General features: G+C 43.3%; 1 protein-coding gene across 1 annotated transcript; it reads left to right on the forward strand.

The window, feature by feature from the left end:
- The first annotated feature begins 17,966 nt into the window (after positions 1-17,966).
- RACK1 (receptor for activated C kinase 1) lies at positions 17,967-27,481 on the forward strand. Its single transcript, XM_083356075.1, has 8 exons — positions 17,967-18,219; positions 21,479-21,650; positions 22,103-22,250; positions 23,061-23,156; positions 23,856-23,966; positions 24,855-24,995; positions 25,624-25,734; positions 27,346-27,481. Exons 1-8 carry the CDS (start codon positions 18,111-18,113, stop codon positions 27,409-27,411), a joined length of 954 nt encoding a protein of 317 aa, XP_083212201.1. The 5' UTR covers positions 17,967-18,110; the 3' UTR covers positions 27,412-27,481.
- Positions 27,482-27,624: the final 143 nt, after the last annotated feature.

The following is a 27,624-nucleotide window of genomic DNA, read 5'->3' on the forward strand; positions in this document are numbered from 1 at the left end:
CAGAAATCTTGCCAAAAAACCTCCAGGGAGTGGACCAAGCGCACACCAGCAGTCAAGAATGACTTGAAGGGACAAACCAAAAACTAGTTTTAGCTATGTTTCCTTTTCTTGCCTTAGACCAGGGGTGTCAAACTCAATTTAATTGAGGGCCGCATCAGCATTGCGTTTGCCCTCAGGGGGCCAGGTGGGTATGGCCAGGGTGGGTAGGCGTGGCTAGAGTGAGTAAGGCCTACTGGATGGGCATGGCCAGCTCTACATCGTTCACATCAAGGGTGCCTATGGGGGCCTGGGCAGGAGTGGGACAGATCTGAGGGTCTCTGGCAGAAGGAGGGTCTCTGGGCCAGGGCCAAGGCAGTGGGGGCCATTCCCTCACTGTTTCCAGGATGGCTTCACGGGCCACATGAAACCACTTTGCGGGCCGGATCCGGCCCCCGGGCCTTGTGTTTGACATGTCTGCCTTAGACCTTTCGTTTCTTTGTCTTACTATTGATCCTCTGCTGTGCTTTGGGTAACATTGCTTCTACTGAAAGTGTGTAGCCTAATAGGCCAAATCTATACCTATGGTGCAACCCTCCCTCCCATGATTAACAGGAAAACTTCATGCTCTTCATTCGTTCACATGATCAACTAAAAGCCATCACTTAAAAAGAAAAGCTTTCTCCTGTTATACAGAGGCATATAGAGAAGAGTGTCCATGTCTAAACTACTTACAGTATGTGGGGGTGGGTGGGGAATGTTTATGAAAGGTGAGTTCTCAGGGATAGAAGGAAGCATTGTGATTGGTTGCTAGGAACAGAAGCCGGATGGAGTACTTCCATTGTGTCAGATTTTGCTATACATATAGCTAAGACACCAAGTACAAGATTCTGTCTCAGCAGAGGCTTGGCACAAAGTAACGGCAGGCTGACAGGCACAAGTCCCATGAGAAAGATGATGACCCAGGAGAACATGATGCCCATAGGAATGCAGGCACCAGTTCCTAGAAGAAAGGAGACTGGTCAAAGGAAAAAAGAAGCTGCTAATTTCACCACAAAGACCCTGATGGTAGCAAGCTCATTGCAAAATAAAAAAAGCTGGATTCCTTGGAAATCCATTGATTCCCTGCCCAGCATCTCAGGGCTTATTATTGAAGCAATTGCATCCTGTAAGTCACACAATGGCCTCACCTTTGCAGAGCTGAAGGAAGTGCTCGGCACAAAGGGGTACGATGTGAGGAGGCACTATCCTAGAATCAAGAGAAAGCTCCAGTCCTTGGTGTCCAAAGGTGCCCTGGTGCGTATGACATGTGGCAATGGCTCAAGTTTTTTTGTAGTCAGAAAGTACCAGGAAAAGATTGCCAAAATATCCAGAAACTTGGAGAAAGCTGCAAGGATAAAGAAGGCAGGGGTGTCTGCTTCCGAAAAGACGAAGGGAAAAACTGAAGAAGCAAAGAGTTTGAGCTGGAAGGCTGGAAGAATTAGAAGAAAGCCCAAGAGATCCCATCAGAAATTAAAGGCAGGACAAAAGCCGTCAAGGCGATCCATCAGCCCAAGTAAATCTGTGGAAAGAACACCAAATCTCTGTCAACGAGCCCTTTCTGCTGCTAAAAAATCAAGTTCTGCTGGTAGCAAAAGTAATTCTAATTCTCGAGAATCACACCACTCCAATCAGGGATCTGCTTCTGTTTTAAGGAGATCCAGCAGAAACTGCAAGAATACAGCTGCATCTTTTTTTAAGACACCCCAAAGTTCTCTTGACGAAAGAGCTCCTAAAAGATGCAGGCCTTCCAAGAGAGGGCTTCCTCCTCCAGTAAAAGTGCAAGTCAGCCCATACTACAAGGACAACCTCCTTGCAAAGCAAAACACCCACTGTAGAAAGGTGAAGATCTACTCTGCTAAACGACGAAGCCGTCGCCGGATCAGAGCTGCATTTCACCCACCAAGGAGGATCTCATCCAATTCAGAAAAAGTCCTGAGAAGATAACAGAACTAAACCTTGAGGATGGAGGCCTTAAAAGTAGATGTCTTCCTTGTATCTATTAGAACCACAAAACATTCAATAAAGGTAACTAAGGCCTCAGGTTCCATTCATAATGGATGATTTCATAGCCATAGCCAGTGCTTTTTTTGTAAAAGAAAAAGGTGCCGGAACTCACACATGTCATACAACCCACCTTGCCTACCCTACAAGGTTCCATCCAAAAAAGGTGCCGGAACTCCGTTCTGAGCGTTCTAGGAGGAAAAAAGCCCTGGCCATAGCAATAGCACTTCATTTTATATACCGCTTCAAGGTGCTTTACAGCCCTCTCTAAGCAGAGCCAGCATATTGCCCCCAACAGTCTAGGTCCTCATTTTACTGACCTCAGAAGGACGGAAGGCTGAGTCAACCTTGAGCCGGTGAGACTCAAACTGCTGGAAGGTGGCAATCAATAGAATTAGCCTGTAATACTGCATTCTAACCACTGCATCACCACAGCTCTTATTTCAGAAGTACAAGCTAGGGTCTGTATAATTTGGGAGACATACAAAGTGGCCTACAAAAGTGTTTTAAAATCTGTATTTCATTTAGCCTAGTCTAGCTACTTGAATTCTTCTGTTCCACTTGGAATGTTTTGCTCTGCCATAGAGATGTGAATTCTCTCTGTAAATTACAATATTCCTGGCAGCCTTAAACCAAACCCACAGTTCTTGCACATCATCATCATCATCATCCACAAATACAATGATGTTGAATTCACAGGCTCTTCAGTCATAGTGGCAAAATTCTGAGACTGCCAGCCAACCAGTCCTCACTCACTGTCTTTCAACTTTGTTCCTGAATTTATTTATTTATTTATTTTATTGGATTTATATACCACCCCTCTCCCAAAGGACTCAGGGCGGTGTACAGGGCAATTAAAACATGGTATACAAAGTTAAAAAGTAAATTAAAGTTAGCCCCAACAAGACAAATTCTAAAATTTAAAATCCCAATCCCTTAGTCCAGGCTGGCAAGCTCAAATAACCAGGTTTTCAGGTCGCGGTGAAAAGAACGAAGGTCAGGAGCCATCCGGAGCTCAATAGGAAGCTGATTCCAGAGGGCGGGCGCACCCACAGAGAATGCTCTCCCCCTGGGGGCTGCCAGCCGGCATTCCCTGGCCAACGGCACCCTGAGGAGACCCTCTCTGTGGGAGCGCACAGGACGATGGGCAGTTGACGCCGGCAGAAGGTGCTCCCGTAAATAATCCGGACCCATGTCATTTAGGGCTTTATAGGTCATCACCATAACCCTCCATTCCAGAATTTCCACTGCTCTGAAAGGCAGAAATTTAACCCATTGTGCTATCCTGGCAAGCCCTATGGAGTATTATCATCTCAACAAATTCTGCTTGTGTGATGAGCCTGAAAAATTGCAGTCGTTCTAAGGGCTCTACCCAAACTGGGCAACCTGCAATGGAGACGGCACCAGGAGGCAAGGGCTCCAGCAGAAACTTAAAACACTGAATAATGCTGGTGACTCATGAATTTATTCTGTGGCAGAAGTGGGGGGCAGTTTTAAAGAGGAGGCATGGAAGTAGGTTCTTTTTTAGAGGGTCATTCAAATGTGTTGTCATTTGCTTTACCATCAAACGTATGTGGGAGGCAGGTGTGTACAGTTACAAATGCTGGGTCAAGTTGTTTGATAGGACATTGTTAGAGAAGAAAGTTACATATCTTCAAGCCAAGATCTTTGAAGTCATCCCCTCAGAGAAACCCAGGAGAGCAGAAAAATATGGATCCTGTAACTATTTGTTCAGTGGGATGCTTCATGGGGGAAAACTGGATGGGACAAGGAAGCAGGAAAATTGGGTCATGAGTGAGGGGAGGTCCAAGGAAAGATTTAGAAAAACCAAATGGAAGAGAGAGAGAGAGAGAGAGAGAGAGAGAGAGAGAGAGAGAGAGAGAGAGAGAGAGAGAGAGAGAGAGAAAGAGAAATATTGTGAGAAAGAAATCTTGGAAGAAAATAATGTATCTCAATGTGGAACAACAAAGAAGATCCTAAATTTCTCTGGGGAAAAATTCCTGATTGTGCTGCTGGAAAGAGATTTCATGAGTCAATATTTAATTGCGGTTTATTAAATAAATCATGGTTTCTTGGGTTTGAATGATACTAATTCATAAACCCTGGTTCGTAGTTATAATGATTGAATACAATATACTAAACCACTTTTTGTTTACTAAATCCAAACCATTTTTATAATACATAATATAGCTGACTGAAGTGACAATCCTTTGTATTTCAACCTTTGCAACTTCCAGATGTGGACACTTAACTCCCAGAATTTTCGTGGTACATTCATTTTCCTCTGTTCCTGAGAATGACTCAGATGAAAAGATCTTGCTCGATAGGAAGTGGGGGGGGAATAAAAATGCTTTTCTGGTATAGGGTTAACAGTGGGCTTGTGGAATTATTTTGAATTAGATGTCTACGGAGATTCTTAGTCATCCAGGTCATGTTTGTCTGTTCAGTTTTGAGTCACAACTGAAGAAGCTTCTTGGATGAGAAGTGAATGTTTTCAAGGAAAACAAAGAAAGTCCAGTTGCCTTTTGAAAAAGCACCTTTGGGATTTTGAATTAGAGAGAGAATGGTTTTAAGGAATGGTATTTGTTCTGATGTGACATCACACCACCTTTATTCTGGTTTAAAACAAATTTTGTCTTCTTTATTTATTTATTTATTTGTTTGTTTGTTGAATTTATATACCGCCCTATTCCCGAAGGACTCAGGGTGGTTCACAGGGCAATTAAAACAATACAAAAAAGAATAAAATAGAATTAAATTAATAAAGCCCACAATTCCTAATAACAATAAAAATTAAAATTTTAAAATTAATTTCATATAATTTAATTAAATACTTTAAAATTTAAAATCCCTCAGTCCAGGCCAGACAATTCGAACAACCAGGTTTTTAAGTCCCGGCGAAAAGAGCGAAGGGGGGGGGGCAGCCTCACTACTTTGCCTTGCTGCCCAAGCAGGTGTTTTGGGTATGACCAAATCTTCCATGGAATACAGAATTATCTGTTTTTTAACCTTTGATATGGTAAACTGAGTAATTTACAGGATCTAATCTGGGTCGGTAACCAAGCCAGACTGGATCCTGCAACAACACATATATGTAGGCCTGCCCTTTGTGTCCCTCCCCATTGTACACTTGCGGACCTCATGGCAGCCTGTCAGAATGCAATGAATGTTTCTGGGCAAGATTTGTTTCACTTGTAGGTATTTTAGTCTTGCGTGTTATATTTTAAATTTTATGTTGTAGAGAATGCCTTATTTTAATTATAAGAGCCTTGGTGGAGCAGTGGGCTAATGCCTCCTTAAGTAACACCAGCTGCCTGCAATTAGTGCAGGTTCGCGTCCCACCAGGCTCAAGGTTGACTCAGCCTTCCATCCTTCCGAGGTAGGTAAAATGAGGACCCAGATTGTTGGGGGGCAATTAAGCTGATTTTGTAATAATGCCGCTTAGGGGTGTGTGTGAAAGCCCTAACAAGCAGGCATATACATAGAATGAAGGCTACTGCTAAGCTTGTAAGCCGCCCTGAGTCTTCGGAGAAGGGCGGGATATAAATGGAATTAAAATAAATAAAAATAAATAAAAATTATCCTAGGACACGCACATTCGCCTTCATTCGTTGGGTAATTTAAACTCTTCGTCTCAGAAACAATAAATGGGGCTTGCTTCTTATTGGATAAAAGTTTCCCCCTTCAGAAGGCTTTAACCAATGACATTTAAGGAAGCTTTATTTATTTATTTATTTTTTGCATCGCGCCGTTAGTTGTAGGAAGGAGAGCTGTTTCGCCTGGAAGTGGTGAAAATTGGCGGGGAAAAAAATGGGCGCGTAAAGTTGGCACCGTCTAGATTGGCAGCCGTGGTAGTTTTTGTGGGGCAGCGAGAGAAAACCAGTTCCGGAAAGGGACCACCGTACCAAGTGAATCGGAAGAGGAGCGCCAGGTTTGGAATTTTAAGAGCCATCAGAGAAAGCAGCCCGGGACAAGGAAGATTCGTCGAATAAACTACAACCTCCAGCTACGTGCAGATCTTCATTTTCCTGCCACAGCGGGAGTTCTCGCCGCCGCCGTCGCCGCCCACATCGGACCTAAGCAAGCAAGCATGTCAACGCCAAAACGGCCCTGGGAGTTGGACGGCCTGGAAGTGTGACAAAATCAAATACCCGCTTTGGCCAAGAGAGAGCGATGGCTTCAGCCCCGAGCGCTAAAAGGCATAAAGGTTCTTTTTAGAGCCGTGATTCAATAACTGACGAGGGGATAATAAAGTTGCTTAATTATGGTTATGATTTGTGGGTTTTGATTAGGCATTTTCGCTTTCTGAGTAGATCAGGGGTCTTCAAACTCGGCCCTTTTATGACTCACGGACTTCAACTCCCAGAATTCCTCAGCCAGTGTGCCTGGCTGAGGAATTCTGGGAGTTGAAGTCCATGAGTCATAAAAGGGCCGAGTTTGAAGACCCCTGGAGTAGATAATAAAAAGCCGTCCCGCCAATCTGAAAGTGGATAGAATTGATTTTTATGCTGCCTGAGCAAATCGATTTTTGCCCATATTTCTTAAGATTTCTGCCAATAGCGGCTCTCCTTTTTATTTTGACACTGTTGTAAACTTAAAATATTTTAAGCTGCGTTATTGAGAATCCTTTCGCATAGTTTACCCTAGTTACATTCTTAGCCTCCATCTGCAAAAAGGTATCTTCAAAAGTTTTGAAACTAAATCCTACCATGTGTTAAAAGGGTTGCAAATTTTTAAACTTCTGATAGAAGAAGGAGTCAGTAGGGGAATATTGGAATAAAGTGCCTCAAATATACTAATATCATTTTGTTTGCTCTCTAATCCATTTTCATTATTTCATAGTCTTTAACAGGGATCTAAACAAAGCAACCTATACAAAACATGAACGACCCAAAAATAATGTATTTTAAAGGAATAAACTATCCTTAACTTTATTACCAAAATCATTGAAATAAGAACTCTTGATTTAGAAAGAACAGTGAAACCAAGTTATTTTTCCCTTTGATATTGAGTGAGAAAAATTTCACTCAACTAACATTTTTTCAAACATTAATATTGTCATAAAAATAAGCTTTGCTGCTAGCAAACCCATTACTCACTGCAAATTAATATTTAATCTACCTGATTAATCAGCCAACAACTATGGCTTTTAGGTTCCATTCCTGTATTACAAGTCCTATTTAACTTGCTTGACTTACATACTTTAATCATGAAATCCTTCATCTATTTACCTGGCGATATTATATATAAGAAAAAAAACGAGGCTTCTGGGGGAAAAAAGGAAAGAACCGTAATTATCATTTGACACAAACTTCCTTTACACAATCAAATGCTAGTATTTTTTTTTAAAAAAACAACACCTCGATTTCCCCCCCTCTGAGTACACTAATGTATTATTAACCCGAGACATTCAAAACGGGAGTTGTTTATTTTCCCTTTGATATTGAGAAAAATTTCACTTGACTAACATTTTATCTTGCTTGACTTATACTTTAATCATGAAATCCTTCATCTATTTACCTGGCAATATTATATATAAGAAAAAAAACGAGGCTTCTGGGGGAAAAAAGGAAAGAACCGTAATTATCATTTGACACAAACTTCCTTTACACAATCAAATGCTAGTAGGTTCCATTCCTGTATTACAAGTCCTATTTAACTTGCTTGACTTATACTTTAATCATGAAATCCTTCATCTATTTACCTGGCAATATTATATATAAGAAAAAAATGAGGCTTCTGGGGGAAAAAAGGAAAGAACTGTAATTATCATTTAACACAAACTTCCTTTACACAATCAAATGCTAGTAGGTTCCATTCCTGTATTACAAGTCCTATTTAACTTGCTTGACTTATATACTTTAATCATGAAATCCTTCATCTATTTACCTGGCAATATTATATATAAGAAAAAAATGAGGCTTCTGGGGGAAAAAAGGAAAGAACTGTAATTATCATTTAACACAAACTTCCTTTACACAATCAAATGCTAGTAGGTTCCATTCCTGTATTACAAGTCCTATTTAACTTGCTTGACTTATACTTTAATCATGAAATCCTTCATCTATTTACCTGGCAATATTATATATAAGAAAAAAACGAGGCTTCTGGGGGGAAAAAGGAAAGAACCGTAATTATCATTTGACACAAACTTCCTTTACACAATCAAATGCTAGTATTTTTTTAAAAAAAAACCACACACCTCGATCCCCCCCCCCAGTACACTAATGTATTATTAACCCGAGACCATTCAAAAGGGGAGTCGTTTACTCTCTGGTAAAGACCTGATACGAAAATGCCACTAGCTCTTTCAGCGATTCCGGAGTGGCTCTTAAAAGAGCCTTTTGTAGTTTTGCGTAGTTCAACCAAAGCGAGAACCTCGTTAACGAGCTTTCCCTGCAGGACGTTTGTTCACCTGCCGTTTCCTTCCAGAGTTGGAAGGCTTATGGCCTTGGAGACCTTTAGGTTTATGAACTGCCGGTTGTTTCTTTCGGGCCTTTTTCGGCTCCTTTTTCCCCTTGGCCGTTTTGACCGCTGCTTTTTTCGGCTTCGGCAGTTGATTCTTGCCGAACTTGAAAGAGCCAGAAACACCACTGCCGGTGACACGGATCAGCACCCCATTGGAGACCAGATTGCGCAGCTCCCTTTTGAGGCGGAGGTTGTTCTTCGTCAGGTTATACCCAGCTTCGATCAGGGACTTTTTGAGAGCAGCCAGCGAGATGCCTTTTCGGGAATTGCAGTCTTCTAAAGCTTGAAGAATCAACTGCGAGAGAGAGACCGAAACACGTTTCTTTTTCTCCGTCTCCTTCGTCGACGTACCTGCGGTAGAAGTTTCAGCAGGCGTTCCCTGCCGCTTTTCGTGAACCATTCTCAAACGGAGACACGAATGCACACTTGGCACCGAAAGCCCGTACTGAAGACTGTTGGGCGAGGAGATGGAAATATATGCAGCCCTCGGTCTGACGTAACGGCATAGAACGCCGCTGCTCTTCTCTGTTTTTAGCCGTTTCACCGTAGGGAGAGGACCTCGCAGAGTCAGTTTTCATTCAGGTCCACTTCTCCTCAGCGTATCCGACAACCGATAGTTTTCGCGCCGTTTTCAAAAAAAAATAGCCTTTGATATCGTCGCTGTCTGTTCGCTTGTTTTTGAAGGGTACGTGAGGTTTAGAAGTTTGCGGGTTCCACCGCCTTCTACTAATTTTCTCTCCCAGATGTAAGGAAAGAGGAGGCACGTCGCGCTTAATATTCAGCCAGTTAGTTTACGTCACTATTGGACGGCGAGAGTTGTGACGGAACTTGAAAAAGGGCAGACTCCTTCTGCCTCACTAGGGAGAAAATAGGATGTGTTTTATAGTATTGTTCTCCGTATCGCAAATCTCACCCTCCTCCGATTTTGTCCTCAATGAGATTGGTCCTGCAATGTAAAAGGACATTTTTTCAAGAATAGTAAGTTGCATGGAGTTGTAATCTAACAGCTCAATATTATCCCTGTGTATTTAGGATCATGGGTACATGGTTGACACATAAGTGCATAATCCTCTGTCCTTTACTGCAGTCAGTGGAGCTTATTCTTAAGTAAATTAGCACTAAAATATTTTCTAATATTTCACACATTCTGCATAAATAGTAGAGAAGATTGCATGACATTGGACATACATCTGCGTTTTAAAAACAGCATTTTATCCCACTTTCTACAGAGGACAACTTATACCACAGTTTGAGATGATTCATAAAGTCAGATCCATTTTTGACAGGAAAACATACAGTAAAGCAACTTAGCCTGACTTAGTTTTTTTTTATTGAAAAGTTTTACAATACATTTTATTTTTAACCAAACAAAACCCCTCCCAACCCTCTCCCCAACACCTCCCTCCCTTCCCCCTCCCCCCTCCCCGACTTCCCAGAGCTAAATACAGGGTATAAAAATACAAACAATCATAATCTACCTTATGCAAACAACAATAAACTATTAAATCTATCGCACTTTAACTCTTATAAAATAACTACAAGCAATATAAATATCACATCAATACTTATTCAAATGCTAGATGAAGCTTTTTAGTCCCATATCTTTTCTGAATATAATCAATCGATTTTTTCCACTCCACAATATATCTCTGTTGTGAATGGTCTTTCAAGTACGCTGAGATCTTTGCCATTTCCGCCAAGTTGGAAAATTTTAAAGTCCATTCTTCTATAGTCGGCAGTTCTTCCTTCTTCCAATATTGCCCTACTAAAAGTCTTTTGCATGTTCTGCCTGACTTAGCTTTTTGTGTGAACTCAGCTGCTGTTTTCTAATCGGTATTTTGACAATTACAGTTTATCAAGTAAACTTGATTAAATCACAGATTAGCATATGTTAATGAATTAGTTTAAAATCTGCTCACAGGGAGAAGATAACTGAAATATCTGTATTCTGTATTTTATCAGTGATGCCAATATTACACAAAAATTAATGGAGCAGTTTTTAACTTAAAAGTTTTAATTTGTGTAGCTTCAAGCTCAATAAACTATAAATATTAAGAAATATAAAATATCTAATATAATGTGTTAAACTGCCAGGATGACTAACACATTTTTTATTTGGTGCCTAAGAAAGTCTGATATCTGAGTTGCTACTACCAAAATATGTCTATGGAGATTCTCAGTCATCCAGGTCATGGTTGTCCCAAAGATGCTTTTTTCAAGAGTCAACTGGACTTTTTTGTTTTTCCTTGAAAATGTTTTGTTTCTCATCCAAGAAGATTCTTCAGTTCTGACTATCAATATACTTCTATCTTCCCCATGAATAGAACACATCTAATTAAACATGTTTTTTTTTTACAAAATGACATTGACAATGCCTAATTTTGGGAGAGCAGGCATTGATTCCTTTGAATGCTATTAAATGACACTAACATAAAATAACTGCATAAAAATTACTCAGTATTGAGTAAATATGCAAGAAATAAACATCGATATTTGAAAAGGGTAATTTGACATTTTTGAATAGCATAATTTTATTTCAGTCTTACAGAATAGAATAGGATAGGATAGGATAGGATAGGATAGGATAGGATAGGATAGAATAGAATAGAATAGAATAGAATAGAATAGAATAGAATAGAATAGAATAGAATAGAATAGGAAGGGACCTTGGAGGTCTTCTAGTCCAGCCCCCAGCTCAAGCAGGAGAGTCTATACCGTCTCAGACAGGTGAATGTCCAGTCTCTTCTTAAAAACCTCCAGTGATGGAGCACCCATGATTTCTGAAGGCAAGATGTTATACTGGTTAATTGTCCTCACTGTTGGGAACTTTCTCCTTAATTCCAGGTTGCTTCTCTCTTTGATCAGTTTCCAACCATTGTTTCTTGTCCTGCCCTCTGGTGCTTTGGAGAATAATTTGATCTCCTCTTCTTTGTGGCAGCCTCTCAAATACTGCTATCATGTCTCCCTTATTTCTTCTTTTCTTTAGACTAGCAAAACCCAAGTCCTGCAGCCGTTCTTTATATGTTTTAGTCTCCAGGCCTTGGATCATCTTAGTTGCTCTTCTCTGAACTTTTTCCAAAGTCTCAACATCTTTTTTGTAGTATGGTGACCAAATTTGGTTGCAGTATTCCAGGTGTGGTCTCACTAGGTTTTTATAAAGTGATATAAAGCGGTATATAAATCAAATAAATATATATATAAATATTAATACTTTGTGTGATCTTGATTCTATGCCTCTGTTTATACAGCCCAGGATTGTATTAGCTTTTTTGGCGGCTGCTGCACATTGCTGGCTCATAGTCAAGTGATCGTCCACTAGGACTCCAAAGTTCCTCTCACAGTTGCTGTTTTTGAGCCAGATCTCACCATTCTGTACTTATATCTTTGATTTTTCCTGCCTAAATGTAAAACTTTGCTTTTCTCCATATTAAAATTCACCTTGTTGGATAGGTCCCATTGTTCATGTTTGCCAAGATCTTTTTGAATCCAGAGCTTCTCTTATTTATTATTTATTATATTTTTATACCGCCCTTCTCCCGAAGGACTCAGGGCGGTGTACAGGACAATAAATATAAAAACAGAATACAAAAGTTAAAAAAATGATTAAATATAATGCCCAAATTTAAAATTTAAAACAATAATTAAAAACATATTAAAACCCCAACCCTAACCCATCAGACCAGGTCAGATTGCTCAAATAAATACGTTTTTAGATCGCGCCGGAAGGAGCGAACGTCGGGGGCCGTCCGGAGCTCAACCGGCAAGCGGTTCCATAGGTCTGGCGCGCCCACAGAGAACGCTCTCCCCCTGGGGGCCACCAATCGGCATTCTTTGATCGGAGGCACCCTGAGGAGGCCCTCTCTGTGGGAGCGCACTGGACGGAGGGAAGCTGATGCCGGCCGCAGGTGTTGCCGTAGGTAATCCGGACCCATGCCATGTAGGGCTTTGTAAGTCATTACCAACACCTTGAATCTCACCCGGAGGGCAACCGGCAGCCAATGCAGCTCGCGGAGCAAAGGTGTATCATGGGAGTATTGGGAAACTCCCAGTACAACTCGCGCGGCTGCATTCTGCACCAGTTGGAGCCTCCGAGTGGACTTCAAGGGCAGCCCCATGTAGAGAGCATTACAGTAGTCTAGACGAGAGGTCACGAGCGCATGAGTGACTGTACTCAAGGCATCCCGGTCCAGAAAGGGTCGCAACTGGCGCACCCGGCGAACCTGGGCAAAGGCCCCCCTAGTCACAGCTCCAATATGCTCTTCTAAAGAGAGCTGTGAATCTAGAAGGACCCCCAAGTTGCGCGCCCTATCTACGGGGGGTAATAGCTTACCCCCCCCATGGCCAGAGATGGAATAATTGGAATTTCCCGGGATGCCGGCACAAACAGCCACTCAGTCTTGTCAGGGTTGAGCTGAAGGCTGTTCCTCCCCATCCAGACCCGGACTGCCTCCAGGCAGCGGGACATCACATCAAGGGCATCACTGGAGTGGTTTGGGGTCAAAATAAAAAGCTCCAAAACCACGAATGATCTCGCCCAGCAGCTTCATGTAAATGTTGAACAGGAGAGGCGAGAGGACCGATCCCTGAGGGACTCCACAAATGAGAGGCCTCAAGGTCGACCTCTGCCCCCCTGCCAACACCGTCTGCGAACGTCCCAGAAGGTAGGAGGAGAACCACTGGAGAACTGTGCCTCCCACTCCTAACCCCCTGAGACGTCACAGCAAGATACCATGGTCGATGGTATCAAAAGCCACTGAGAGGTCTAAAAGGACTAGGACAGAGGAGCAACCCCTGTCCCGAGCCCGCCAGAGATCATTCACCAGTGCGACCAATGCCGTCTCCGTGCTGTACCTGGGCCTGAAGCCCGATTGGTACGGGTCTAGATAATCAGCTTCATCCAAGAACAAAGGGACCTGTTGCGCCACCACACTCTCAACAACCTTCGCCAGAAAGCGAAGGTTGGAGACCAGACGAAAGTTGTTTAATATTGCTGGGTCCAAGGCAGGCTTCTTGAGGAGGGGTCTCACCACCGCCTCCTTCAAGGCGGCGGGAAAGCTAGCCTCACTCAAAGAGGCAGTAATCACTGCCTGGAGCCAGCCTCGTGTCCCATTCCGGGCCGCATAAGTCAGCCAGGAGGGACACGGGTCCAACAAACACGTGGTGGAGCTCAGCTTCCCCATGATCTTGTCCACTTCTTCAGGAGTCACAGCATCGAACTCCTCCCAGATTAAATCGATAATACTGCCCGTATCCTCATCGTCAGACTCTGCCCAGTCGGAGTCCAGACCGGTCTGGATCCGAGCAATTTTGTCCGACAGAAATCGACTAAACTCCTCGGCTCAACCCTGCAAGGGTTCCTCCCTCACCTCCTGATTAAGGAGAGAGCGAGTTACTCTAAACAGGGCAGCCGGGCGATTATCTGCGGACGTGATGAGGGTGGCAAAGTGGTTAGACCTTGCCACCCTCATCACCGCGAGATACGTTCTCGTGAACGACCTTAGTCGTAACCGATCGGATTCGGATCGGCTGGATCTCCAACAGCTCTCTAGGCCCCGTCTCCGACGCTTCATCTCCCGGAGCTCCATGGAGAACCATGGAGCCCATTGGGATCTGCGCCGGGTCAAGGGCCACATGGGTACAACTTGGTCGAGTGCCTCTGTGGCCGCCCTTTCCCAGGCTTCCACTAGGGCAGGGGTAGGCAACCTTGGCTCTTTTATGACTCGCGGACTTCAACTCCCAGAATTCCTGAGCCAGCATAGCTGGCTCAGGAATTCTGGGAGTTGAAGTCCGCGAGTCATAAAAGAGCCAAGGTTGCCGACCCCTGCACTAGGGCATCGACCGAGCTGTGGGCAAAGGAGGCAGGTGGGGGCCCAAGCGCCACCTGGAACCACTCAGGGTCCATCAGGCGCCTAGGACGGAACCATCTCATTGGCTCAGCAACCCCACGACGGGGAGTGGCAAAATGGAAGACCAACCGCAGGAGATGATGATCGGTCCATGACAGGGGTGTAATAATTGGGGAACCCCCAAGATCATCTAACCACCGTCCGGATAGAAAAACCAAATCGAGCGTGTGACCTCCCCCATGAGTTGGGCCCTGAATAACCTGCATCAGGTCCATGGCCGTCATGGAAGCCATGAACTCCCGAGCTAACTCAGATGATCCTCCCAGGGATGGTAGGTTGAAGTCACCCAAAACTATGTTTGGGGAACTCAACCACCAACCCTGAAAGGATATCGAGAAGCTCAGGCAGGGCTCCTGCTACGCGACTAGGCGAAAAGTACACCAGCAGCAAGCCCAACTGAGCTCTAGGGCCACATCTCAGGAGGAGGGACTCACACCTGACTATCTGGACTATGGTGGCCTCCCACGGACATAAAGTCTCCCTCGCAACTACTGCCACTCCACCGCCTGCCCTGAGCCCGAGGCTGGTGCAGCACCCGGAAGCCTGATGGGCAAAGATCAACCAGGGGGACCCCGCCCTCTGGGCCCAACCAAGTCTCCGTAATGCAAGCCAGGTCCGCATGCTCTTCTGGGGTGTTGGCTATTCCTGCCAGTTTAATGTCATCTGCAAATTTGATGATTTCCCCTTCTATTCCCTCATCTAAGTCACTGATGAAGATATTGAAGAGTACTGGGCCTAAGACAGAACCTTGTAGTATCCCACTGCTTACCTCTCTCCATGTGGATGTAGTACCATTGAGGACTACTTGTTGAGTACGGTTTGTCAGCCAACTACAAATCCATCTGGTGGTGGTGATGTCTATTCCACCTATATGCCTGGTTTCAAACCAGGGATCTTTTGTGTATGAAGTGAACTGTTACACTACAGAAACCCAATACTATGTTCGTGTGGTGAGCTGTTCTAACTGACAAGAAGAGCCTGGAAGAAACCCCACAATTCAGCAGAAATTTTCTTGAACTTTACTAGAGCTACAGTGGTGGATGCTCAGAGGAATGCTGTATGGAGTAGTGGGTGCTTTAAAAATAATTTGGAAGAAACACTTGAGATTTCATCCAAGTCTGATGGCACCTCTCTCCGTTTCTTCTCTGGAGCAGCCCAACCCTTTTCATGCTGAGGAACAAAAGGCTGGAAAAGGGTTACTTTCCCCCCCTCTATTTAACACTCTATTTAAGAGTCACCTTAATTTCAGTCAGTGGATATCTTAAAAAGAGCATCTGTTTTTCAGGCTTGTGCAGAAGTCCAGGACTTCCCCTCCCAAGTCAAATTTCAATAATGAACAGAGAGCTCCCAGTTTTAAGGCAGGGGTGCTGTTGCCTGTTTTCCACATTTATCAAGGCATAGGCAAATGTTAATGTAAAATTTCTAATCTCCCTGTTACAAGTTTTAAAAACTTGTGGAAACAGAAGAGGTTTGTTGAAATGTCTTTGAATATTAGTAGCTTGGATTGGTAGTTGGGCTGTTGGTTTGATTTCCGAGCTTGGCGATTTGGCTGCAAATGTTTTGTCTCCATTCGGGGGTGTGGGGGGACAACTTCAGTGTGCTTTGAATTGTGCTCATACCACACACCAATTTACATCACACAAAAAGGTATTTGAAGGCCAGTGCTCTGACAGAGGACCACAATTCAAAGCACACTGAAGATGTCCCCCTGGAGATGAAACATTTGCAGCCAAATGGCCAAGCTCAGAAATCAAACAAACACCCCGACAGAAGAGGTCTATTTCATTAATAAAAATGGCAGTGTTAGCACTAATGATGTTACCTAGTTTGGGTAATGAAACATCTGCAAAAACCAACCAACTTCAGAACCAAGGACTCCTCATTTCAACCCTGAGTTACAAATATTTTCCTTTATGAATAGAGTAGAAGAATAGAATAGAATAGAATACAACAGAATAGAATAGAGCTGGAAGGGACCTTGGAGGTCTTCTAGTCCAGCCCCCTGCTCAAGCAGGAGAACCTACACCGTCTCAGACAGGTGAATGTCCAGTCTCCTCTTAAAAATCTCCAGTGATGGAGCACCCATGATTTCTAGGGGTAAGTTGTTCCATTGGTTAATTGTCCTCACTGTTAGGAAGTTTCTCCTTAATTCCAGGTTGCTTCTCTCTTTGATCAGTTTCCAACCATTGTTTCTTGTCCTGCCCTCTGGTACTTTGGAGAATAATTTGACCCCCTCTTCGTGACAGCCCCTCAAATACTGGAACACTGCTAGCATGTCTCCCCTATTTCTTCTTTTCTTTAGACTAGCCAAACCCAAGTCCTGCAGCCGTTCTTTGTATGTTTTAGTCTCCAGGCCATGGATCATCTTAGTTGCTCTTCTCCGAACTTTTCCCAAGGTCTCAATATCTTTTTTGTAATATGGTGACCAAAATTGGTTCCAGTATTCTGGGTGTGGTTTCACAAGGGTTTTATAAAGTGGTATTAATAGTTCGTGTGATCTTGATTCTATGCCTGTTTATACAGCCCAGGATCGTATTACCTTTTTTGGCTGCTGCTGCACATTACTGGCTCATAGTCAAGTGATCGTCCACTAGGACTCCAAGGTCCCTCTCACAGTTGCTGGTTTTGAGCCAGGTCTCACCTAATATGTACTTGTATCTTTGATTTTTCCTGCCTAAATGTAAAACTTTGCTTTTCTCCACATTAAAACTTATTTTGTTGGATAGGGCCCATGGTTCAAGTTTGTCAAGATCTTTTTCAATTCTGAGCTTCTCTTCTGGGATGTTGGCTATTCGTGCCAGTTTAATGTCATCTGCAAATTTGAATTCCCCTTCTTGCTCTTGTTTTTTATATATATATAAATAAATTTTATAAATAAATATATATATATATATATATACACATAAATGGAACAAATTCTGGGAGTTGAAGTCCACGAGTCATAAAAGAGCCAAGGTTGCCTACTCCTGATCTATACAATAATATTTGAAGAGATGAACTTTTTGAGAAGCTTCTCTCTTTCCCCCAATGGAAAACTTCAAAATTAGCCCTCCTGAATTTCTGTCCCTGAACGAGGGTTGGGAGAATCAAACAGTAACATTTTCTGTAGCAGGAAATTTACCCAACTTCTGCCCATCAGGTACACCGCCCTGTACACCGCCCTGAGTCCTTCGGGAATAGGGCGGTAGAGAAATTTAAATAAATAAATAAATAAATTACAGTATTTTATACAAGGCTTCTAATCTAGAGTTCCTAAGAAGCGATCAAAATCTCGCCACAGGCGGAGAAATCCTGCCGCAAACATCGCGATACGTGAGATTCTTAGCGCGCTAATTGTCCGAGTACTTCTGTAGTCTTTGTAAGAAATCAACCGCTACCGGTTGATAAATCAAGTATGCAGACATACACATTCTTTTTTTTACTAATAATTAAATATTAGGGTTGGTTTTTTTTACTAATCACGAAGCATCTCTTAAGAGATTGTTTTTATAAATTTTCCAAGCTGAAACGCGCAGGCGATCTCTGGAGGCAGCCATATTGTACGGTCCCGGCAGCCGGAGCGCGTGAAAAGAAACCATTTCCGCTTCCGGAAGTCGCTGCTTCTTCCTTTCTCTCTCTAGGCCTGGGCGAGTTGGCAGGTCCGGCCGAAGGGGCCTCCGCTGAATCCGACGCCATCCTCCGTCCGCCGCGGCAGCTCGAGCTCTCTCAGCCGCCGCCATGACGGAGCAGATGACCCTGCGTGGTACCCTAAAGGGCCACAACGGCTGGGTGACCCAGATCGCCACCACCCCGCAGTTTCCAGACATGATCCTCTCCGCCTCACGCGGTAAGGAGGAGCAAGACGGACCAGTCCACTAGGGAGGCAGAGGGGTGGCCTAAAGCATAGACTGGGAGAATCCATGACGGGGAAGAAATCATGAAAGAGAACCAATTTCGCAGGGGAGATCAGCGAGGGTAGCGTGGATCGCTCGACCTGGTGAATCAAGTTTTCTTTTGGGAGAAAACTGCCCGGGGTCGGATAGAGGCAATTTGGGGAAGAAACCATGGTGCCTTAAGAATGGGAGGATAGGAAGAGGATTGCAAGTCGAATAATGGAATATTGAATTCAGAATTCAGACTCTTGGGCTAATGCCTCCTTAAGTAACACCAGCTGCCTGCAATTAGTGCAGGTTCGAGTCCCACCAGGCTCAAGGTTGACTCAGCCTTCCATCCTTCCCAGGTAGGTAAAATGAGGACCCAGATTGTTGAGGGCAATTAAGCTGACTTTGTAATAATGCCGCTTGGGGTGTGTGTGAAAGCCCTAATAAGCAGGCATATACATAGAATGAAGGCTACTGCTAAGCTTGTAAGCCGCCCTGACTCCAGAAGAGATATAAATGGAATTAAAATTAAAAAAAATATCTTGCAAGTCTTAGGAAAGAGGGGGGGGGGAAACATCCGTCCCAATGATTACATCTGACATTGTCTACTGATCTTTTCAATGAGATCTGAAGACACGTCCTGCAATTATGATGGGACGGGAGAGGGATCAAGAAAGAAAATGGAAGCTTTCGTTGGGGTTTGGTTCGCTCAGAATTCAAGGCAGAATGAGAATGCTTCAACTGTTGCCGTGGCCCACAAGTCAGGAAGGTGTGGCTGTTAAAAATCTTAGGCGTTTGCATTAGTGCAGGGAGGAAAGATTGCAGGCTTACCCGTCATTTTATTTTTTTAGTTGGAATTCCAAGTTGAAACCGCTTAAATCCGGATATGAAATGGTGAGCCAGGTAAACTCTACACCAGGGGTCTTCAAACCTGGCCCTTTTATGACTTGCGGACTTCAATTCCCAGAATTCCTCAGCCAGCATGCCTGTCTGAGGAACTCTGGGAGTTGAAGTCCACAAGTCATAAAAAGGCCAAGTTTGAAGACCCTGGCTCTACACTCAAAAAAACACCTGAGCATGTGCTTAGCCCTGGTAATTTGTGATCAAGTGCAGAACTGTGGCAACAAGGACTTACGTGGACAAATCGGTTCCAGGGGGTCCCCCCCAAATTTTTTTATATAGTAACTTTGTTAGTGGCTTGCTATAAGACAGCTTTATTTTCCAGTTCTAGCATTTATCAAACAACTGGGGCCACAAAATGATTACTCATCATCTACCCTGTCTACCTAGTGCCCCTTCCTGGATTACAGGAAAAGTCCAATGAGTATTTCTTATTAGGGCAACTCTGTTTTAGAGTAACTCATTTCTTGCTTCAGGAGAACTGAAGTTACATCTTTGGAGCATTTATGTTATTACAATGTTTATGCCTCTCTTTCTCCAAAAGGATTCTAGCTTCTTTGACAGATTATAGCAGTGTTTCTCAACCTCAGTGGCTTAAAAGAAGTGTGGACTTCAACTCCCAAAATTCTCCAGGCTGGAGAATTATGGGAATTTGTCCACACATTGTTGGAAGTTGACGTGGTTGAGAAACACTGGGCTATAGTGCCCAAGAAGCAGAGATGATGATTATTCATAACCAGCTTAAACATCAAAGCTGGCTCAGTGACTTTGGGCCAGTCACTCAGGCCAATGTACCCCACAGTTTTTTTGTTGTGGAAAAAATAGGTTGCATGAGTATTAGATGGGTTGCCAACTTAAGTTATGTATTTAAAAAAGGCAGGATAAAAATATAGTAACAAGACTTTAGAAAGCTGCAAAGATGGAAGTCCAAAAAATTGCTATTGAGGGTGTTTTTTCTATGCTTTTTAATGAATGCACAAGTAGATGATGAAAAAGGGGACACATTTACACTGGAGTGTAAGGAATGAGAGAGTTTCTTCTGTCCAGGATGTTAAATTTGCCGATTGAATAGTAGGGATGTGAAAGTCCTTGATTAATTGATGTTGGAAATGAGGTCAAAACAGCTCTAGCAACATTCCTAAAGCAACCCATTTTTAGTTGAAGCTTACTTTTAGAAGGAAAATTTTGGCAGATGTCTTGTTCTTGGGCTGATACATTCTTAATAGGTGTAGATCACTTTCTCAACCTTGGCTTTTTAAAGATGTGTGGATTTCAACTCCCAGAATTCCCCAGCCAACCATGCCCCAAACCAATTCCACACCAAGGTTGAGAAAAACTGGTCTAAATTATGTTGGTGGTGCCTTTTATTTACACAGAATATACTTCTTCATCAAAGGCTTTACTTTCAGTGAGTTGAAAATTGGCACTTCTCTGAAGCAGGGGCTAGTGCAGGGGTAGGCAACCTTGGCTCTTTTATGACTCGTGGACTTCAACTCCCAGCCTGGCTCAGGAATTCTGGGAGTTGAAGTCCACGAGTCATAAAAGAGCCAAGGTTGCCTACCTCTGGGCTGGTGGATCATGGCACTCATCACTGTCATTTCAGCTAAAAGACAGCATTGCTTTTAACCTTCCACCAGCAACCTGTGTGCGCGTGCGGGGAGAACCTTTGCTAATCAAGGGAGAATTTTTAATCAACTAAAACTGCTGTACTTGCAGCTTGAACTGTGGCGTTCACATGGGCTTTGTCACCACCCTAAGCATTAAGCTTGGGAACAGGATGAAATTCAGGACCGTAGATGCAAAAGGTTGCGGGGTGAGAATCAATTGTTTTGCTTTTATTTATTTATTTGTTTGTTTTATATACCGCCCTTCTCCCGGAGGACTCAGGGCGGTGTACAGAGCAATAAAGTTAGAATACAATAAAGCAATAAAGTGAGAAAATTTTAAAACCCAAATCCATCAGGCCAGGCCGGCTTGTTGGAATAGATAAGTTTTTAGATCACGCCGGAAGGAGCGAAGGTCGGGGGCCATCCGGATTTCAGCTGGTAAGCGGTTCCAAAGAATTGGCGCACCCACCGAGAATGCTCTCCCCCTGGGGGTCACCAGCCGACATTCTCTGACCGGTGGCACCCTGAGGAGGCCCTCTCTGTGGGAGCGCACAGGACGGAGGGATGTTGACGCTGGCAGTAGGTGCTCCCGTAGGTAATCCGGACCCACGCCATGTAGGGCTTTGTATGTCATCACTAGCACCTTGAATGCCTTTTGTAGGCATTTTCCTGGTTTGAGATTTAATGCAAGGAATAATCTTTTTGTGTCCTCTTACAGATAAGACCATCATCATGTGGAAGTTAACAAGAGACGAAACTAACTATGGGATTCCCCAGCGAGCCTTACGAGGCCACTCTCACTTTGTCAGTGATGTGGTCATCTCTTCAGATGGGCAGTTTGCCCTCTCCGGCTCTTGGGATGGCACACTGCGTCTCTGGGATCTTACTACGTGAGTGCAAGTTGTAAATAAAAATGGCTTCTGTGTTTCAGGAGGGGATAATTTATTTCCTGTGAACTTTCTTGTTTTCTATTTTCTGATTGCTTAACTACACTCCCAGTGATTAAATCTGATAGGACACATCAGGATCCCATTCAGCTTCACTGATAATATTTTGCCATTGTAGTAATGGGACAAATAATTTTTGTTTCTTTTGAAGATTGTATACATTGCATAATTCAAGTCCTAACCCTGAAAAACAATACTGTGCCAATATATTGTTAATAAATCAATTAAATTAAAGCCCCTAGGGATGATCTTGGCCTTTACTTAGAATTAGGACAGTGCTAGGATTTGCTATAACAGTGAAATGGTGAAGAACAGAAAGAAATGTTGTGTTTCAAGGACTCCTCTACCACGTTCCAGTACAGGGAAATAAAAGTGTCAAATCGGCTTCCTTTCAGAGGCACAACCACTCGTCGTTTTGTGGGCCATACCAAGGACGTACTGAGTGTGGCCTTCTCTTCCGACAACCGTCAGATCGTCTCAGGTTCCAGGGACAAAACCATCAAACTCTGGAACACCTTGGGTGTCTGCAAGTACACCGTGCAAGTAAGCCTCTTCTTCCAGATCTTGGATCGGATGCTGTTAACGTTCACTTAACATGACAGTCTTTATATTAAGTGACACTGAAGGTTGGTCTTAGATACGTTTACTATTAGCATGCAACCATGTCTGACTTGTAAAGCAGGGGTCCCCAACTCCCAGTCTGTGGATGGCCCTGGGCCGCGGCGTGCCAGAAACCGGGCTGCGCAGAGAAGCGAAAGCCCAATCCATGAGACGCAGGCAGCACACACAACCACACCCTCTCCGGTCTGCAGAAAAACCTCTCCCCACGGAATCAGTCCCTGGTGCCCAAAAGTTTGGGAGCCGCTACTGTAAAGCACCAAGAAATTTAGCTGTTAATAGAAACAGATCTATTGAATGCGGGATGAAGTCATAACATTTTCTCAAAGGCAGCTCTGGTTCTGTGGGATATAAGGAAGGGGAGGATTCCTTGGCATTTAAGTGGGCTGTTTTTGGAGGGGAAGTATGATGCTTTCGGTTAATATTTTTGTAGTACTATATTAGACACTTTACTAGGACTTCATAGGTAAAGGTGTGTTACTGCTCAAGGAATGTATTTGTTACAAATTCCTATCACGGAGAAGAGAAGGCAGAAATTGCAGGGGCAAAAGTAATGGGAAGAGAATGTGGAAATACAATTACTTGATGAGACATAGTTTAAAATAATGAAACAGGTTGAGGTTTGTTTTTTGGGGTTTTTTTTAAAGATAGCTTTGTTGTGTTGCTAGTCAACTAGCACCAAAGGATTGGGTAAAGAAATGCTTTTCTTTCCTGATCTTTTTCTCTCTCCCCTAGGATGAAAGCCACTCTGAGTGGGTGTCTTGTGTACGCTTCTCCCCCAACAGCAGCAACCCCATCATTGTTTCCTGTGGCTGGGACAAGCTGGTCAAGGTGAGGGGAAACTTTGCCTGATGTGTGTTTGTGTGTGTGTGTGGGGGGGGTACTCTTGAAAAAAGCAAAATTTTGAAAATAATAGCTTGTTCCATTATCCTCCAGCAGTAAATGTTTACAGAATCTCCTTTCCCTGGGATCTGTGTGTGTGTGTGTGTGAGGTACTCTTGAAAAAAAGCTAAATTTTGAAAATAATAGCTTGTTCCATTATCCTCCAGCAGTAAATGTTTACAGACTCTCCTTTGCCTGGGATCTGTGTGTGTGTGTGTGTGTGTGTGTGTGAGGTACTCTTGAAAAAAGCTAAATTTTGAAAATAATAGCTTGTTCCATTATCCTCCAGCAGTAAATGTTTACAGACTCTCCTTTTTTGTTACATTAAATAGATTTGAATCTATTTTTGTGGAGGGATTTACTTCACTTGAAAGTTATCTTGAAAGGTGCTGCATTTTTTTTTCGTGAAGACACAAACTAGTGCATCTCTAAAATAGTTTACCTACTGGCAAATATTAATATTATTTTATTTTTTAAATGCATATGCGACCCATTGCACTGTTGCAGCAATTCTGGATGGATTACAAAATATTTAAAAGACAATGCAGAATGATTAAAATTAATAAAGGTTAAATATGTACTGCATGTCGGCCATCCAGCAATTCACACTTCATGCCTTGAAATAAACTTTACTTCTGTGGGTGGTAGGTCTGGAACTTGGCCAACTGCAAACTGAAGACTAACCACATTGGGCACACCGGCTACCTGAACACCGTGACTGTGTCTCCTGATGGGTCATTGTGTGCATCCGGTGGCAAGGTAAGTCAGTGTGGTGATTTAAAAGACTGCCTTGTTTTCTTTTTCTGTTTTCACAATTATTAAAAATGGGGATTCTAATGAAAATTGGTTAGACAGATCCCTTCTGCAGAGAAGACGAATCTGACTAGAACTAACAGGACTCAGGAAATGTAAGGAGAAAGTACTCCCAGTATTTTTAATTGCACCCTCAGAATATGATTGACTCGGAAGCTGAATCCCGAAAGAGAGAGATTTAGGTCTTCAGTTGGGCCGATTCATTTCTTTCCCTTCTCTTGGCAAAGAAAGAGGAATCCTCATTGATGTAGCTCGGTCTGTCAGCATATTTTAATTTTTGTTGAATCATTGTTTTTAGTGCGATAGTGTTCTTTGAATGAGCAGCGAGAACCACTTCTTAGCTAAGAAGAATGAGGGATCAAAACCAGTTGCTTAGGTTCTTCTTCGGTGACGATTTTCCTAGAAAAACTGGAAAGGGATATATGGTATCTTGTCTTCTGGGGGAAGGCTGGAAATTAGTGGCTTGCAAACTGTGACAGTTTTCATCCTAGCTATTTTCCTGGTGGTGGAGGGTTACAGGAAATCTGGCTCAGCTGTGATGAAACACACGAGCGCCATCTGACTCCCATGCAGATAACCCACACTCTTGTTTCTGAGCTGCCCAAATTCCCTCTTAGCGTCGGAGGGAATTTCTCAAGGTGTGTTGTATTGTGAAAGGGGATTATGTGATATACATAGCTTTAGTTTCTGAGCTTGTGCTTTGATTCTTTAAATGGAGAATGCGATTGTTACCTTTTAGGAGAAGCATTTGAAAGTTTGCAGTTTTATAATGGAAGGAAAAAAGAACGGTCTGATAAAATGGGCTCCATCTATTCATTTGTTTCTCCATTCTAGGATGGGCAGGCAATGCTGTGGGACCTGAACGAAGGCAAGCACCTTTACACACTGGATGGTGGGGACATCATCAATGCTTTATGCTTCAGCCCAAACCGCTACTGGCTGTGTGCTGCCACTGGTCCCAGCATCAAGATATGGGTATGTTGAAACAGCCAATGCACAATGTGCTGTGCGAAGGAACAGTTACGACAACCCCGGCTGAGAGTTCAAAGTAATAAATATGACAGTCTTTTTTTTTTAAAAAAAAAAACACCTTCCTTTGGAGCTTTGATTTTACATCAATAGAATTTTCCTTTTGGGACACTTAGTGACATATTCAGAGAGATCTATGCTTTTCTCTGATGTCTGTTGACTTTTGTTATTTGTCACACCAGTTCCGAGAATGGTGCATATTTTGTCTCGGGCTTACAGACTGGATATTTAGTGACAACAGCTAGAGAAGAACGGGAAGGAAGGATTATCAGAGGACACAGGCATATCAGAATAGATATTTAATTTTTGCCGGTGATGGGGAGAGCCATCTCTTGAGTTAGCATTATGCTTCTGCCCTAGGTGGAGCTGTGCTTTTTTTTTTTTTTTTTTGTAGCTTAAGGGTTAAAGGGTTGTCTTTGCGGTGATGAAACACACAATGCCGTCTGACATTACTTCCCATGTGGAAAACCAGAGGCTGTTTCTGAGCCTATTACTCTCAGTATAGCTGGAAATTGAGGAGAGCCAGGGCTGCTGCCTCCCTTTGACCTCAGTTTCCAATCTTATTTTCTCACAGGATCTGGAAGGCAAAATCATTGTGGATGAGCTCAAACAGGAAGTGATCACCACCAGCAGCAAGGCAGAACCCCCTCAGTGCACCTCATTGGCTTGGTCTGCTGATGGGCAGGTAAGATAGGAGAATCCCAGCAGCCTCTCGAGAATCGCAGTTGCCTTCTCTACTAGGAGAGGCTTGACTGACAGCTGGAACCTTTTGAGTTTTGGGATCTTGCAGCACGGTTCACTTTGAAAGGGAATAATTTAAGGGACCACGTGTTATTGGGGATGAAATCCCGTACGCTTAGTCTCCGCGTTCCTAAATCTCGGGTATGCTTTTTGTGATTAATTTTTGCATGCTACATTCAATAAATAAAACCCATTCAGTTATTGAGCAAGGATTGAAATCATGAGTATGCAAAAAATGCAAATACCCAGGGAGACGAGAGAGCAGCCATTAGTAGTAGTAGTAGTAGTAGTAATAATAATAATAATAATAATAATTTTATTTATATACCGCCCTTCTCCTGAAGGACTCAGGGCGGTGAACAGGGCAGACATATAAAAAATACAAAAGTTAAAAAGAATTAAACATATGCCCAAGCTAAAAACAGTAAATACATATATTAAAAATGACAATAAAAACCCAACCCATCCCCCATCAGGCCAAGCCGGCTTGTTCAAATAAGAGTGTCCTCAGATCGCGACGGAAGGAGCGAAGGTCGGGCGCCATCCGGAGCTCAGCCGGCAACCGATTCCATAGCTCCGGGGAGCCCACAGAGAAGGACCTCCCCCTGGGGGCCACCAACCGACATTCTCTGATCGGTGGCACCCTGAGGAGGCCCTCTCTGTGGGAGCGCACAGGGCGGAGGGAAGTTGATGCCGGCAGCAGGTGTTCCCTAAGGTACTCCGGACCCATGCCATGTAGGGCCTTAAACACCATTACCAGTACCTTGAATCTCACCCGGAAGACAACTGGTAACCAATGTAGCTCACGGAGCAGAGGTGTAACATGGGAGTATCGGGAGACTCCCAACACAACTCTCACGGCTGCTTTCTGTACCATGTCTTGTCTTAGTGTGGGAAGTTGCGAATGGCAGGAATAATTGGGCCAGGGGTAGGCAACCTTGGCTCTTTTACCACTTGTGGACTTCCAACTCCCAGAATTCCTGAGCCAGCCATGCTGGCTCAGGAGTTCTGGGAGTTGAAAGTCCACAAGTGGTAAAAGAGCCAAGGTTGCCTACCCCTGGTAGACGTTGGGCAGTTTTTAGTATTTCCTTTAGTTTTTGGATATGTTAAGTTTCAAGGGCTGAAAGGTGGGGGGGGGGATAGAATTTCAAGAAGCAGCCAGGATATTGTAGGCTGTCAACCCACAGAAGGAAGGAATTTAGCGCACAGGATGCAGATTACATACAGATTGTTAGTTTTTATTCTCCCTTTCAACTCCACTTAAGAAAGAGGAAGAGTTGCACTTCATTTCCCCCTAGTCCTCCCTTCAGATTGAAACAAGTCACTCTTCTCAGGTTTATATAATGTGTCCTGATGTATTCTCTGGCTCATTCTGCTGGGGGCTTAGCCCAAGCAGTTGACGTGCAACATCTGCATTTGGGATGCATGAAAAGGGATTTATTTTTTTTTTACTGGGTACCATTAGGAATGCTAAATCAGCCCTTCATTTCATCCTTTAGCCTTCCGCCCCCTGATCCTTCTGTTAACATTGTTTTTTCCCCCTCTTTCCTTTCAGACACTGTTTGCTGGCTACACAGATAACTTGGTTCGTGTCTGGCAGGTTACTATTGGGACCAGATGAGAGAGCGCACAAACTATTAATTATGTACAAATAATTCAATTAAAAAGAAACAAGGATTTGTGAGCTGGAAGTGACGTGGTTTTTATAGGGAACTTTACATCCAACATACATTTTCTTTTTCCCTGCAGAGGTAGTTTTTTTGGCTGACACTTACTGTACTTTGGAAGATGTGAAGGACCAGCAGGGACAGATCATCATGGAGGAAATTTACGT

This window comes from Vipera ursinii (genome assembly GCF_947247035.1).
Source record: "Vipera ursinii genome assembly, chromosome: 2".
NCBI classification, from domain to species: domain Eukaryota; kingdom Metazoa; phylum Chordata; class Lepidosauria; order Squamata; family Viperidae; genus Vipera; species Vipera ursinii.